Here is a 16877-nt window from a genome sequence, read left to right as displayed (position 1 = left end):
TCCCATTTCCCACATCAGATGGAAAAATTTACGAACTCTCTATGTGCAAAATACATATATCAGCATTACATTTAGAATTATCTATTCGACTGATGGACTTCCATGCAGGTTTAACTATATCTCTGAGGGGCTAGAGGGCTCTAGCTAATGTGTGGATTATATATGGAATCGATTATTCAAGTGAGGGAAAAGAGGTGTCAGAGAATTTTCAAATTCTAGTTATGTGGTTGAAGAAAAGACACTGAAGGAGTTCACACAGTATTCAGATGTATCTGTAACTGAAGAGCAGAAAGCTTCCAGCTCACTGTGTGATTTGTTTCTTTTTGTTTGTTTTCCAATTTTCAGTTGGGTAAACACAGAGGCCAGAACAAGGACAAGATGAGCAAAGAAACCGCCTTTGCTTCCTCCCTCTGTGTTTGAGGCCGGTCCCACCCTGCCCAGCTCTGGTGTAGAACTCACTCTGGAAGAGAGGAAGTAGAAAGGCCATGACCACAGCCACAGGATGGAGTGGGGGCCACTGACATCACTGAGGCTTGGGGATCAACAACCACCCAGACTCTCAAAACTTCTGAGGTCTGAGCTCTATGAATAGCTACTAACTTACTTTGCCTTAAACAACAACAACAACAAAACCATTGTCATCAGTATACCTCTTTCAAACTTTCCAAATTAGCATTGTTAATTTGTCTTTCCTGGACATGGGTTTGCTATAGAAGATAAAATAATTCTGAAAGTTTCTTTGATGTGAGAGACTTTGTAAGCACCTGAATATAAGGTGACTTCCCCCTTGCTTAGGGATTAGTTTTCTGTGGAGAAGAGGAAACATGGCAATCATCCATTTGGGCATCTGTGACACATAAATTAAGGCTTGACGTTGTGTCTTCTGCAGACCAGATTTTGGTTCCTGAACTCCCATGCTCAGGTGTTAGAATTTCAGTCATTTTTGCTTTGCTTTGCTTATGCCCCACCTTCATAGGTCTTGCTCAGCCTATGTGGTCAACAAGGGCTCAAAAGGGCACTGCCCCTCTATCCACTGAATAGCAGGTTTCTCCCTAGCAGGTCTGATCCGCTGTCCTTGGCACTTAGCAGAGAGCCTGGCGCACGCAGTTCTTAGTGAGTATTTGTGGAGTGAATGAATAAATGAGCCTCAAAGACCACAGGCTTGAAACTGGGCTCATCACCCTACCATTCCTTAGGCCATCACCTTCTATTACATATAGAGTAATGTTCCATCCAAATCCTGTGAACCTCTATCTGGAAACAGTTGCCAACTCAAGGTACGTGGGAGAAGACCCAATCCATCTCTCCACAAGGAAATAGCTGTCGTAACAGCAACTGTGACAGAGACCTAAGAGAGGTGTCACTCAAACTGAGACTTGTATGTAAAATTAAGTTCTGGGACAAACCAAGTTACACTAGCAGATTTGAAGCAAGACGGAGGTCTGGGCAGGGCCTGAGCTGCTGAGGAGTGACATGTAACAGACCACCCCCTCCAGTCCCCCATCCTACAGATGAGGAATCCGGTGGCCAAACTCACATAGCTAATGAGTGGGAAGAGACAAGCAGTAAAACCTGGGTGTGGTGATGTCTCGTCCAAATCTCTTTCCATGGCCCCTGTCTGCCACAGGCCACAGGGTCCAGTCCTGTCCAATCACCTCAGGAGAAGCCTTTAGACTGCAATTCTGTGCGGTAAATAGCAGGCTTCAGCTGTCAGGGGGTAAGGTTCAATAGAAGAGTCCGTGCTCCCGTGTGGTAGTGTCAAACTGCTGACTCCCAGTGCCCCTGGCCTGAACCCTCTTAGTCATCTTTTGATTACACCCTCTCCTGAGTCACCCCTGCCAACAGAAGGTGAGCACCGCCAGCACTTCCTAACACCTTACCGAGAGCCGACGTCATGCTAAGCGCCTCCCGTGTGCCACCATGTCCTTTCAACCCCACAACAACCCATGTGGTGAAGACTATCATCACACCCATCTTAAGCATGTGGAAATGGAGGCTTCAAGAGATGAAATAACCTGCTGTCAGTCCACAGAGAGGGGACTTGATCCCAGGCGGTCACCCCAGAGTTTACTCTCTTGGCCCCATGCCATCCTGCCTGCCTGCTGAAGCCTTCCCATGGACTCAGCCTTTCTCCCCCCATCACAGTTCAGTGACCACTTCACCCTAGACTGCTGCCCAGCCTCTTCTCCATCCTCTTCCTGGGGGGGGGGGGGGGGGTCTTCTCTCTCCCATCCATTTCTGCTCATCTTCTAAAACTGTGACTTCCCTATGCCACTGACAGTTTTTTTCCCTCACATCAACCAATTCTCCAGTTCTCTGGGGTTACAGACTGGGTGCCCAACAATTCGGTTCAAGTCTGCCACTATCTACCTGGAATGAGCACCAGACCTCACCAGTACAAGGGCTCAGTGCTACAGGACGGCCCTCACTTCAGGTGCCAGCTGCCAGTCCTGGGCACCTCTACTTCTGACCAACCAGCTATAAACTAGGGATTTGACGGACCTCCTCCACAGGTTGGATAAAACTCAAAGAAGTCAGGGAAGTGCTTTAGTTACTATTACTGGTATATTATAAAGGATACAACTGAGGGACAGCCAAGCAGACAACATGCATAGGGCAAGGCATGCAGGGGGCCAGGGGGTGTGTAGAGCTTCCATGCCCTCTCTGGGCACACCTCCCTCCCAGTACCTCAGTGTGTTCACCAAACTAGAAGCTCTCTGAACCCCAGCATTTAGGGGGGTTTGTCACATAGGCATGATTGATTAAATTATTGGCCATTGCTGATTAACTCAACCTCTCACCCGTCTCCCCTCCCAGGAGGTTGAGGGGAGACTGAAAGTTCCAATTCTCTATTCATGCCTTGGATTTTCTGACTGCCAGTCCTTTTTCTGAAGCTATCTAGTAGTCCCCAGCCAGCAGTCATCTCATTAGCATACAACAGGCTCTCCTCACTCAGGGGATTCCAAAGGTTTTGGGAGCTGTATGCCAGGAACTGGAATAAAGATGAAATATCTGGGTTTTTTTTTTTTTTTTTTTTTTTTTTTTTTTTTTTTTTTTTTATACCACAGTTGCCTTCTACTCAGAAACCTCCAGTGCCCCCAGCCCCCACCCTGGTGTGACAAAAGAGGAGAGCCCAAACTTTTCAGATGGCCATTAAGCTGTATAAAAGCTCATCTCCCATGACTCCTGCCTCCTCAGTTCTGGTCCAGAATCTTGCAGATTCCTGCGATTCCTGCCTCTGCACCTCTGTCCCATCTGCCTGCCCCTTCGTTGAATCAAAACATTTCACTGAACTGAAATTGAATCAATGTGTTTAGAATTGTGTGGAACCTCAGAGATGAGGTGGATCAAACCTCTTATTTTATAGATGAGGAGGTGGTGATCCAGACAGGTGAATGGCATAGCCCCAGGTCACAAATTTATTATTGCTTAAAAGGTAGAGAGAACAGTACCAATGTCTGAATTTCTGGTGATGAGTGCTGGAGATGATAAGCTTCAAATTAATAAAATTAATAAACTCTTTTAAAACTGTTTATTTATTTCTTTTGAGAGAGAGTATGCACATGAGCAGGGGAGGGGCAAAGAGACAGGGAGAGAGAGAAAGAGTCCCAAGCAGGCTCTGCATTGCCAGCGCAGAGCCTGATGCAGGTCTCAAACTCATGAACCATGAGATCATGACCTGAGCTGAGTTCAAGACTTGGATGCTTAACCTTCTGAGCCACCCACCCAGGCGCCTCACCAAATTAATAAACTCTTATGTAAACTTTCAAAAGCACAAATCACAAGGCAAAAAAAAAAAAAAAAAAAAAAAAAAAAAGGGAGACAGAGATTAATTTGATTATACCAAATGAAGGATTTCTGTTCAATGAAGGATTGAGTTAACACACATAATCAGAAGATAAAATTGGTCACAGATCAATACCTAGAACTCCTGAAAATCAGGAAAAATAGAGTAAACCTAATGTTTAAAAAAGAGCAAATGAAGTGAACATGCAATAGGGAGGAGAAAACCTCAAAAGTGAATATACCAAAGTCCGCAGTTATTGGAAAAATACAAGATCGAATAATGAGATGACATTTCATACCTACTGGAAAGCTGGATAATGCTTCAAGATAGGAGTAAGGATTTGGGGATTCACATCTGTGTGGGTGTAGAGATCAGGGAGAGTAGAGCATGCCAGTCCCACAGGAAAGCAATCTGGCAGTCTTTAGATGTAAGGATACACATCCCTGGGACCAGCAATTCTACCATGGGGTATGGATCCCAAAGAAATCCTCCTAGGCAGGAAGTGGAGGAAGCTATTCAGAGCAGCCTATTTGTGTAACTGCAGCATAACTGGTGCCATCTCCAAAACCGTCACCAAAGAGCAGATAGTAAAATGTACAGAGATCTCTGTGGAGCACAGTACACAGCAGACACAGGATGACATGGACAAAGTGAAAACAACCAGTTTAAAAAAGCAGAATCAGACCTATAAGTACAGAGAACAAACCATTGGTTGCCAGAGGAAAGGAGTATGGGGTTGGGCAAAATGGGCAAGGGGGAGTGGGAAAACAGGCTTCCAGTTATGGAATGAAGTTACAGGAATACAAGGCACAGCATAAGGACTACAGTCAATGACATTGTAACAGTGTTGCATGGTTGTATGATGACAGATGGTAGCTACATTCGTGAGTACAGCAGAATGGCATAAACTTGTCCAATCACTACCTTGTAACTTGAAACTAATGTAACATTGTGTGTCAAGGATACTCAGATAAAACTAAAACAAAACCCACACAACCAGTTTAGGGCAAAAGCAAGAAACAGAATGAGCTGAGCAACAGGAGGAGTTATATAAATTACATATTTATATATAAACTATATATATAATACATAGTTATATATTTAAAACATAACAACCCTAACTATATATATGGGCACATGGGTGGCTCAGTAGGTTGAATGTCCGACATCGGCTCAGGTCATGATCTCTGGTTGGTGAGGTCGAGCCCCACATCTGCCTCTGCTGTCAGCCTGTCAGCACAGAGCCCACTTCAGATCCTCTCTCGTCCCCCCTCTCTCTGCCCCTCTCCCGCATGTACTCTCCCCAAAACAAATAAATACTTGAAAAAAGAAAAGAACCTTAACTATAATAAAGGTTCTGGAAGTACACACAGGAACAAAACATGAACATCAAACAGAATGGCTGCCCATGTAGGAGGTGGGGAATGTTGATGAGAAGCGATTTGATTAGAGGTCCGCTGGGAGAGTTAAAGGCAGGGGCCCCAGTCCCCACCCTGCCTGCTAGCTCAGGCACCAAGGGGCCGTTTGCTAAGGCTTCAGCTGCAGTCTTTCAAACAGAAAGTTGGATGCAGGGGCAAGCACCTCAGAAGCAGGCCGGCTACAAATGAGGCTGCCCTTCTCCACTGAAGCTATTTCCTCACAGCCCACTCTGAAGGCAGGAAGCCCACCTCAGGGCATGAACCCCTCAGATTGTGTGCTTTGGGGGGAGGTGGTTCAAAGTCCACTCGACGAGTAAAATAGTTTAGAAAATGGGGCTTAGGAAAGACAGTGGAGGGGGCAGAGGAGGGATGGTAGAGTGTGCCAGGCAGTCGGAATCGGATAAACTAACACTGTAAACCCAAACCTTCCATTGTTTTGTTTGCTTCCTGGCAGCACATCCAGAAGTAACCTTTACTGAGGACTTACTATGACCCAACAGGGTGCTAGGGATTTTTACACTTGTCTTACGTACTGTTCACAGAAATCCGACACGGGGGTGGGAGTTATCCCTCTTGTTTTACAGTCAGGGAACAGGGGGCTCAGAGAAAGTACCCCAGCCAAGCTCACACTGTGACTGCATCCACTTTGTCTTCCTCATGCCTTCAGGGGCACTAATCCTTCCATGGAGACAGCTAGCCAACTAGTGGCTTCTGACATTCTCCCTCTAGAACTTTCTGCCCAGCAGCTGGGTTTAGGAGGTTTCCAGGCTTGCCCCAGGCCCTCCAGAGGTATGAAAACTGTTCCAGCAGCTCTGGCTGGGACACACAGGTCTAGAAAGTCAACACCTCTTCAGAGGCTCCTGCTCTAGGGAACTCCTGGGGTTGAGCTAGATTCTAGTAGCTTCCTCTTTGCCCTCTATACTCTTGAGTCCTTAGACGTGGCTCCTCTAACCAAGTACAGTTTCTAGAGAACTGGAAATGCCCCTGAACAACTCTTTTCCATCCTACCCTAAATCTCCAGCTTCCTGGGATTTAACATGTGGAAGGTGAGTGGGTGGAGTGAGGGAACATTTATAACAGAACAGCAATAAATTCCCTGAGAGTAGAATAATATAAACAAAAAATGACAGTGAAAAATCTCCTTATCACATGCTAACAAGCATAACAAGCATAACAAGACTAGAATTTTATGCAGGTCAAATCATGTTTGTCAAACCCCACAACTGCAGAGTAAGTCCTGATGAGATACTATCAGGAACATGGCCATCAGCCTTCCCCCATTTTATCTCCTGTTAACATATAGTAGCTTATTTTTCCTCAGGCCCCAGTCCAATGATTCTGAGTAAAACTTAAAATTATTGCATCCAACAAAAAGCATTCTAAATAATTTCCAGTGGTGAACCGCTGTAACTTGCAGAAAATGGTTCCAGCCTCAGCCAGAGTTCTATCATAAATACTTGATATGGTGATTAATATCATGGGATCAATTTGACTTAAAGAGGAAAACATTAGTATTAGGGAAAACTAGGAATTCTCCATTTTTTTTCCACCTAAAGGAGTTTACATAGCCATGGAGAAAAGGATGCCACAAGAAAAAAAGTTGAGAATTGTGGTTCACATGATATCAAAACAAACTCACATAATGTTTATTTTCACTTCTGGGAGGAAATGAAGACGTAGACTAGTTAACAATTCAATTCAATAAATATTTATTCTGTCAGCATCGCACACAAAACACCAGGTAGGTTGGGCTGTGGAAATACCAACACTAAGAGACCATACAGGGTTCTTGAGACCCATCATTCTTCTGTGGAGTCCAGACAGATGCTGGTGAGCTGCCCCCACTCCATCTGTGGACTTGCGGGGCTTAGGGCTCTGTTTGAATTGTTGTGCTTTCAGTGACCGTGATAACCTTATGACCAACAATCAGAATGGAGAGGAGCTCTCTGCCCATCTCTCACCTCTCTGAAATGAGCTTTCTTTTTGGCAGAAAAAAGCCAAACAGCTCTACCTTATCATCTTTTCCCATCTTCCTCTCTCCACGTTTCCAGGGAAAAAATAACTTCTGTGCTCTTCTCATACCAAGTGTATTGTTAGCCCTCTGTATCCCAGCCTGGACCACACCTCTCCTTCCTTTCCCTGTATGTGGGCTCCACAGATTTCCCTGCTTTGTTCTCCTTCTTATAAAGCTCTTAAGATTTCTTATCACCAGTTACTCCACAGAATCCCTTTAGTCTAGGATTTTACACAGGGTTAAAGTTGGGTGGTAGTTTGATTAAAAAAAATAAACCAGATATATGTTTTGGGCATATTTATTACTGTGAAACCCCTCCCTGCTCATTTTCTAGAATTGAGTCCAAGAAGTAAGGCATTGCCTTTAACAGAGCATTTGGGAGCTTGGATTTAAAACTCTTGCACATGTTTTAAGAGTGCCTCATCTCTTAAGTTGGATTCCCTTCCTATATCTCTGCTGCCAAAGCGATTTTATTGAAATCCTCTGAAACCCCAGTGCTCCAGCATTTTGGGTCTCTCTGGAAGTTTCTTTCTTCTGTTAAAAAAAATATAGAGTAGTGTCTGGTAATAAAAGTAACATTTACAGAGGCCACACCATGTGCCAGTCAACCCTCTGAGGCAGATACAATTATTCTCCCCATTTTATAAAGGCTGGAACTGAGGCCCCGAGAGACAGTAAATAACTCGCACACAGAAGGTAGTTGCACCAGGAATCTACCCCAAGCTTGTGAGCTTAATCGGGCTCAAGCTCCAACATCAAAGGGATCTGCAATCCATTCTTATCTTGTCTCCCTTTTGGAGCCCATGACCAGGGCACTGTACCCAACCTCTTTGAGTTGAGTTTTCCTTCCAATAAAAACGAAAAAAAAACATCCTACTCCTGACCCTGGCTTTGGATAACTGCCACTGCTCCCATGTACCCCAGCTGACTCCCCTGGGAGGTACGGCTGTGTCCCTCTCCTCTAAATGCCTCCCCCCAGTGGGGGGGGGGGGGACTCAAACGCATCAATCCATTTAAAAAGAATCATCCAAAGGACTTCTATGTCTGTATCTACCCGGCACGCCGGCGGGAGCGTCGCTTTCTCCCCACAGCGCTCTGCGTCCTGTTCCGGGCCGGCCACTCGGTGCCCCGCTGTCCGCTGCTCCTCCGCACTGGGTTCCCTCTCGGTTCGGGACTCCCACCCCAGGGCTCCCCAGCCTCCCCGCTAACAAGGCGCCCTCTTACCATGGCATCGTAGCGCAGGGCGTTCATGAAGTGCGCCACCTCGGCGCCCTTGTACACGGTGAACCAGATGGTGCCCTGGTACTGGTCGCCGGCGTCGAGCAGCAGCACGTGCGGCTCGGCGCGCCGGATCTGCTGCACGTTGGTGAAGAGGCGCGCCACGCCGCCCACGCAGCGGCTGGCGTTGACGCACTTGCTGGAGTCCTCGCTCGTCTGCTCCAGCCGGCTGTGCACGTCGTTGGTGTGCAGGATGGTGAGTTCCCAGGCGCCGGCCGCCGGCCACAGCAGCGCGCCCAGCGCGAGGAGCCGCAGCGCCGGCGCCCGTGAGGCTCCGGGGCCCATGGCTGCGGCGCGGGGAGCGGGGAGTGCGGACGGGCCGGGCGAGCGGCAGCGAGTGGCGGCGGGAGCTGGAGCTGGGCGCCCTTGCCGGCGGGGCTGGGCGGGGCGGGGGCGGGCTTCCCTCGGCCCGGAGGCCGGCCCCACCGCCGGGCGCACGCCCGCGCGGTCACCCGATCCGACCCTGGCACCCGGGGAGGCCGGGGCGCGCCCGGGCTGGCGGCTGGCACCCGCTGCCGGCAGGAACAGTAGGGAGGTTGTTCCCGGCTGGGAGCGGGCCGCCAGCCCCGATGCCGGGGTGCCCGCAGCCCCACAGCTGGTGCACTGCCTTTCCGGGGTGCGAGGGAGGAACCGGAGGGGCCACCCCGCGTCTAGGTCCTCGCTGTTTCCAGCCTCATTTGAGGCACGAGTTTTTCTCAAGAGGAAAGCACGGTTTGTGTTGGGCTTGTGGTTGCGCGAGCTCATCACTTGAAAGAGCGAAAGTGGGAAAAGGGAGGAAGAAAAGATGGGCGAGATGACGTACCTGGGGGGCAGGGGGAGAGGAGTGCAGAGAGGCAGGAGAGAAGAGCGCTTGCCCTTTGTGCTGTGGAAGCCAAAAACGGACTGTGAGATTTGGCTGCCCGCTCTCTTTGCAGCTGGAGGACGCACCAAGTGCATGTAGTTTAGACGTAGAACCTGGCAATTGAAGACCATCCCAATCCAGTCCAACGTTTGTTCACAATTAAAGCCTTAGCGACGAAAAGGCATTGGTGCGGGAACTGGTCTTGGAAGCGAAAACAGACCATAGGAGTAAAATCAGCAGCTACGTGGACGTGATGCTGCCTTCCGTTATTTTTTAAGGCACTTTTGTTGTTTCACATGGTAATGTTTTATGGACTTCTTGGTTTTTTAGGTGTTAACGTTTTAAGGATGTGGCGCGTGTGTGTGTGTGTGTGTGTGTGTGTGTGTGTGTGGGAGGGTGGCGCGCACGTGCGTGTTTGTGTAAAGGCAAAGCTTTGGGCAAGGAAAACAATAATAGGAATGCATTCAGTAAATCATCCTTATAGAGAATTTCCCTTTGTTTAGCCAGCTGATTACTGACTGCAATCAATTATCTAGCCGCCTTGGGAAGGGAAGAAGGGAACTCGTTTGGAGGCCCTATGAGGTGTCCTATGATTTATACTTTACTAAACAGCATATGTAGTCCTCACACTTCCTGGAATGCATCAAGTCAGCACTGTTGGCTTGGTTTTGTTTTTGTTTTAAGCTTTTTGGGATAATACATATATAACCTCAAAGTGACCATCCTGACCACTTTTAAGTGTACAGTTTAGTAGCGTTAGTTACACTCACATTGTTGTGCAACCATCACCACCATCCACCTGCAGAACTTTTTCATCTTCCCAAACGGAAACTCTTGCAGCCATTAAACAGTAACTTGCTAACTGTCCTCTCCCCCCAGCCCTTGGCAACCATCATTCTGCTCTGTCTTCATGAATTTGCAGACTCTAGGTACCTCATATAAGTGCAATAAGACAATATTTGTCTTATTTGTGACTTTTATTTCACTTAGCGTACTTGTCTTCTTAACGGTTCATCCATGTTGTTGCATGTGTTAGAATTTCCTTCCCTTTTAAGGCTGAATAATGTTCCATCGTATGTACGTATATACCACATCTTGTTTGTCTATCCATCCATCCATGGAGACGCTTGGGTTGTTTCTGCCTTTTGGCTATTGTGAATAATGCTGCTATGAACACGATATACAAATATCTGTTTAAATCTCTGCTTTCAGTTTTTTTGGGAAGTGGAATTGCTGGATCATATGGTAGTTCTATGTTCAATTTTTGAGGAAATGCCATACTTTAATGGCTGCGTCATTTTATATTCCCACCAGCAATGCTCAAGACTTTAGTTTCAGGGCACCTGTTTTGCTCAGTGGGTTAAGTCTTGACTCTTGATCTTGGCTCAGGTCATAATCTCACGGTTTGTGAGATCAAACTCCAAGCACACAGCTTGCCTGGGATTCTCTCTCTCCACTCCCCCCCACCCCCCACCTCCCATCTCTTCCTACCTGCCCTTCCCCCCCCATGCATGTGCGTGCTCTCTCTTTCTCTCAAAATAAATAAGTATTTAAAAAAAGAATTGTGATTGCTCCACATCCTTATCAACACGTGTTTTCTGTTTTTTGATAATAGCTATCCTAAGGGATTTGAAGTAGTACTTCACTGTGGTTTGATTTACATTTCCCTAATCTTTAATGATGTTGAGCATTTTTTCATGTGCTTATTGGCCATTTGTGTATCTTAGTTGGAGAAATGTCTATTCAAGTCCTATGATTTACCCATGTTTTAATAGGGTTATTTGTGTGTTTTTTGTTAGTGTTGTTGAGGAGTCTATATATTCTGGATAATAATCCCTTATCAGATATATATGTTTTGCAATTGTTTTCTCCCATTCCATAGGATGCCTTTTCATTCTGTTGATAGTGCCCCTTGAGACACAAACTTGTATATTTTGACAAAGTCTGATTTATTTACTTTTTCTTTTGTTATCTATGCTTTTAATGGCATATCTGAAAAAACACTGCTATATCTGATGTCATGAAGCTTTTCCCCTATGTTTTTTTCCTAAGAGTTTTATTGTTTTAGTTTTTTTTTTAATTAAAAAATTTTTTTCAATGTTTATTTATTTTGAAGGAGAGAGTGTGAGTGAGGGAGGGGCAGAGAGAGAGACACAGAATCTGAAGCAGGCCCCAGGCTCTGAGCTGTCAGCACAGAGCCCGACATGGGGCTCGAACTCACAAACCACGAGATCATGACCTGAGCTGAAGTCGGACGCTCAACCAACTGAGCCACCCAGGCACCCCTATTGTTTTAGTTTTTAGGTTTAGGTCTTTGCTCCATTTTATATCCAATGTATAATATATACGTGGAGAGAGGGCGAGGGATAGAGAGAGATATTTATCATAAGATATTGGCTCACTTGATTATGAATGTTGAGAAGTCTCACAAGACGCTGTCTGCATTGGAGACTCCTGAAACCTGGTAGTGTAGTTTGAAGGCCTGAATGCCAGAGAGCCAATGAATTTACCTTGGTATTAAAGAATATAATTTTGTGTTTCATTCTGTACAGATACATGCAGTTAGTACACAGTGCAAAATTGGGAATTTGGGGCATGGCAAGAGTTTGGATTTCTGCATTAAAACCAAAAAAAGCTAAGTCTATGAAAATATGATAAAGCATAGGATTTCAATTGCAATTAAAATGTATTATGGGAAAAATGGAATGTTTCAGGAAATAGTTCTGGCAGGACTTAGTTAATCTGGAGTAATATGAAAGTATAAAAAGTTCCCTCTTGAATATTCTGAATGAGATTCAGTTTCCAATCAATGGCTTTTTTCCCCTTTCATGTGCTCTCGTTATATATTATAATATTTTAGGTTGGCTGGGGGGAATCTGACTTTTTATTATATTAAAGTAGTAGATACTTGCATTTATCCCATGATTTCTGAGAACTTGCAGTTCTACGCTATGTGTATCTGCACATAAAATAAGAATCCAAGGGGTGCCTTAGGTGGCTCAATCAGTTGAGCATCCAGCTCTTGATTTCTGCTCAGATCATGATCCCAAAGTCATAGAATCAAGCCCTGTGTCTGGCTCCGTGATGAACCTGCTGAAGATTTTCTTTCTCCCTCTGCTTCTCTCCCCTGTGCATGCTCTTTCTTTCTTTCTTTCTTTCTTTCTTTCTTTCTTTCTTTCTCTCTCTCTCTCTCTCTCTCTCTTTCTTTCTTTCTTTCTTTCTTTCTTTCTCTCTCTAACAAAAAAAAAAAAAAAAAAGGAATCCTAGTAATATGAATTTCACCTAGGAGCCAAGAATCTTTCAAACAAAACCTCAAAGCCAGAATTGCCTGTATTACTATTATTATTTTTTGTTAATTGGTGGAATTATAAAGTACAATAAAAGTATGTAGTTACCTCCTTGATCTTCATGCAGAAAAATAAAAAAATTTTTGAGTGGTTAATATACTAAGTGGGAGTGTCAATTTTTTATAAAATATTTATTTATTTTGAGAGAGAGAGAGAGAGAGAGAGAGAGAGCGCGCGCTCAAGAGTGCAAAGAGGGAAGGAGCAGAGAGAGAGGGAGATAAAGAATCCTAAACAGGCTCTGCATGGTCAGTGCAGAGCCTGTCAAGGTGCTCAAACCCAAGAACCATGAGATCATGACCTAAGCAGAAATCAAGAGTCGGATGCTTAACCGATTGAGCCACCCAGATGCCCTGGGAGAGTCTATTTGATGTGTATGATGGAAACTTTAGAATAGCAATCAATTATATTTTAAACTTATAAGAGAATGTTGCACATTGAAAATGACAAGAACTTACAGGTATGAAAAGATGCAAAAATGTAAAATTTTTGAAGATGAGGCCAGGATTTAACAAAGTTAAGAATGTATGCATTCAAATATAAGGATTCTGATGTCATTAGAAATTAAAGAGGAGATGAATTGATTTTTAGCTGGAAATCATATGAGCCTGGTACTTATAACTAAGTCATTATAGATGGACCCAAGGGTGATGACAAACTATTGTATGGAAACAGATCTCCTAGGGTTTTTTCATATCTCAAGATAGAGGAGATCCTTCTGTTAGGAGGTAAAAACAGCTACCTATCTGAAACCAAAAGGAATCATTAGAAAGTTTCGAACTATGTTCAGAATTAATATTTGTATTGATACTGTATTATTTTTAACTTAAATTGTGGGATAAAGTAAATAAATAATTACATTAGTTTTATCAGGAAAAGGATTCGTGTAAGATATTCAGTTTGGAGGAAATCAAGAATTTTAGTAGGAACCCTGACCTTTAGCAACTGGATTGGAAGTAGCAATATGATATTCTTTTATAAGAAAAACCTGTTTTGCTGTCCCACTGAAATAGCCCAGGAGTAATTTGACCCCATGAGACACTCTAATGTCCAGGATGATATGATCTCTAATACCATTTCCACTGAAAGAGCATCAAGGGTCCTTTGCAGAAATGGCTGATTCCATGTCTGAGGCTAAAAGGCACAAGTAAACATAAGAAATTAGGCAATGTATATAACATGAATCTGGGGAAGTGGCCAAAATAATCATTTTCCTCTTAAAAGTATGGAATCATGGACACAACAACTGTAAGTAGGATTTTAGGCATCCTATAAGGTCAAAAACAAGAATCTAGGCAGCTTCCGGAGCTAAATCGCTGCTAGTAAATGAGGTTATTAGCATTAAAACAAGCAGCAAGTGGTCTTCCAATCACTATGATGAGTGACTGAGAGCCTAAGTAATCTCTTGAGATTGCTCATGATGGTTCCAATACTTGGAGAGCATATATACTGTCTTTATCAGGTACTTATTTATTTATTTATCTACTTATTTATTTAAATTTATTGATTAAAAAATGTTTAATGTTTATTATATTTTTGAGAGAGAGAGAGAGATAGAGCTCAAGTGGGGGAGGGACGGAGAGAGAGGGAGACACAGAATCTGAAGCAGGTTCCAGGCTCCAAGCTGTCAGCACAGAGCCTGACACAGGACTCGAACCCACAAACTGTGACATCATGACCTGAGCCAAAGTCAGTTGCTTAACTGAGTCACCCAGGCATACCCAGATACTTTTTTTTAAAGATTGTATTTTTAAGTAATCTCTACACCCAATATGGGGCTCGAATTTACAACCCCAAGATCAAGAGTCACATGCTCCACCCACTGAACTAGCCAGGCATCCCTTCATCAGATACTTCTATTCCAACTTCCTTTTCAGAAAAACCATGAGCTTTTTGTGCAGTGGACCTTTTGCTAGTCTGGTGAAACCTAGAGACTCTTCTCAGAGTAATATTTTTAAATGGATAAAATAAAATAAATTGGATTACAAAGGAAACTAATGAAATACAGTTATAAAAATATTTTTAAAATTTGTGATATAATAATTCATATATTCTTTGTTAACACATTGAGTAACAAAAAGCGTATTTAAAATTTTTTTTTTTTTTTTTTTTTTTTTTTTTTGGATAGAGAGAGGGCACAAGTGAGCAAAGGGCAGAGAGAGGGAATCTCACAAGGGGCAGAGAGAGAGAGTTTTTCCCAAGTTGACCTATAGAGTCTATGCAGTTACAATCAATATCCCAGACAAGTTATTTTGTAGATATTAACAAACTGATTCTAAAGTTTTTATGTAGAGACAAAAGACCTAGGACAGCCAAAACAATATTGAAGGAGAAGAGGAAAGTTGGAGCACTGACACTATCTGACTTCAATACTTACTCAACAGCTACAGTAATCAAGAGCGTATGGTATTGGTGAGAGAATTGACACATAGATCGACAGAACAGGATAGAGATCCCAGAAATAGACCCAGATAAATATAGGCAATAGCTCCTTTACAAAAAAGCAAAAACAATATAATGGGGGAAAGGTGGTATTTTCAACAGATGGTGCTGGAACAACTGGATATCTTCATGTAAACAAATAAATCTACACTCTTCACAAAAGTTAACTCAGAATGAGTCATAGATCTAGCTATAAAACACAAAATTACAAAACTCTTAGGAGATAACATAGGAAAAAATTTTGGATCCCTTTGGGTCTGGTGAAGCCATTTTGTTTTTTTAATTTTTTTAATGTTTATTTATTTATCTTGAGAGAGAGTGCAGTTGTGTGAGTTGGGGAGGGGCAGAGAAAGAGAGGGAGAGAGAGAATTCCAAGCAGGCTTTGCTCTGTCAGCACCCCCAATGAAATAAAAAACTTTTGCTCTGTGAAAACACTCTCAAAAGAATAAGTAGGGATGCCACAGACTGAAGGAAAATATTTGCAAAAGATACATGTGATAAAGGACTATTGCCCAAGATATACAACGAAGTCTTAGAAGTTTAAATAAGAAAACTTAATCTAAAAATGGGCAAATGAGGGGTACCTGGGTGGCTCAGTTGGTGAAGCATCTGACTCTTGATTTCAGCTCAGGTCATGATCTCATGGTTTGTGGGATAGAGCCCCGAGTCAGGCTCTGCGCTGACAGTGCAGAGAGGGATTCTGTCTCTCCTCTCTCTCTCTCTGCTCCTCACCCCATTCACATGCATGCTCTCTTTCTTTCTAAAATAAACATTAAAGAAATAAATAAAAATGGGCAAATGATCTGAACAGATACCTCACTAACGAATATATATAGGTAACAAATAAGTGTATGAAAAGATGCTCCACATCATATGTGATTAGGGAAATGCAAATTAAAACAGCAATGATATACCACTACACGCCTATTAAAATGGCTAAAATGTAGAAACGTGACAATAGCAAATGTTGATAGGGAGGGTATAGCAACAGGAACTCTTCGTTCATTGCTGGTGGAATTATAAACTGGTGTAGTCATTTTGGAAGACATTTGGGCCATTTCTTTAAAAAATAAACATACTTTCACCATATGATCTAGCAATTTCATTACTTGGTATTTTCCCCAAAGAGTCAAAAACCCATGTTCACACAAAAACCTGCATGTGAATGTTTATAGCATCTTTATTCAGAACTGACAAAACTCGGAAGCAACCAAAATGTCCTTCCATAGGTGAATGGATACATAAACTGTGGTACATTCATACAAAGGAATATTATTCAGCCCCCGCAAAAAGAAAGAAGCTATTAAACCATGCAAATTCACAGAGGAAACTTTAATACATATTACTAAGGAAAGAGGCTAATCTGAAAAGATTATATACTGTGTGATTCTAACTTTATGACATTCTGGAAAAGGCAAAACTGTAAACAGAAAAAGGATCAGTAGTTGCCATGGGCGGGGGAAGGGAAGTGTAAGTAGAGCACAAAGAATTTTTAGGGTGGGGCACCTGGGTGGCTCAGTCGGCTGGCATCCGACTTCAGCTCAGGTCATGACTTCAACTCAGCTCACAGTCTGAGTTCGAGCCCCGCGTTGGGCTCTCTGCTGACAGCTCGGAGCCTGGAGCCTGCTTCAGATTCTGTGTCTCCCTCTCTCTCTGCCCCTCCCCTGCTCATGCTCTGTCTTTCTCTGTCTCAAAAATAAAAACATTTAAAAAAAATTAAAAAAAAAAAGAATTTTTAGGGCAGTGAACCTAT

The 16877-nt window shown here is 43.5% G+C and overlaps 1 protein-coding gene across 1 annotated transcript in view; it reads right to left on the bottom strand.

The window, feature by feature from the left end:
- The window catches only part of NT5E (5'-nucleotidase ecto), a 49726-nt gene extending 40846 nt beyond the window's left edge, over positions 1-8880 (bottom strand). The window contains exon 1 of the mRNA XM_060616108.3: positions 8444-8880. Coding sequence (XP_060472091.3) covers positions 8444-8782 — 339 coding nt within the window. The 5' untranslated portion in view covers positions 8783-8880. The remainder of the gene's footprint in view (positions 1-8443) is intronic.
- Positions 8881-16877: the final 7997 nt, after the last annotated feature.

The sequence above is a fragment of the Panthera onca genome, chromosome B2, assembly GCF_046562875.1.
Source record: "Panthera onca isolate mPanOnc1 chromosome B2, mPanOnc1 haplotype 2, whole genome shotgun sequence".
Lineage (NCBI taxonomy): Eukaryota > Metazoa > Chordata > Mammalia > Carnivora > Felidae > Panthera > Panthera onca.
Note: the sequence above shows the minus strand (reverse complement) of the source record. Positions and strands in the feature narration are given on the sequence as shown.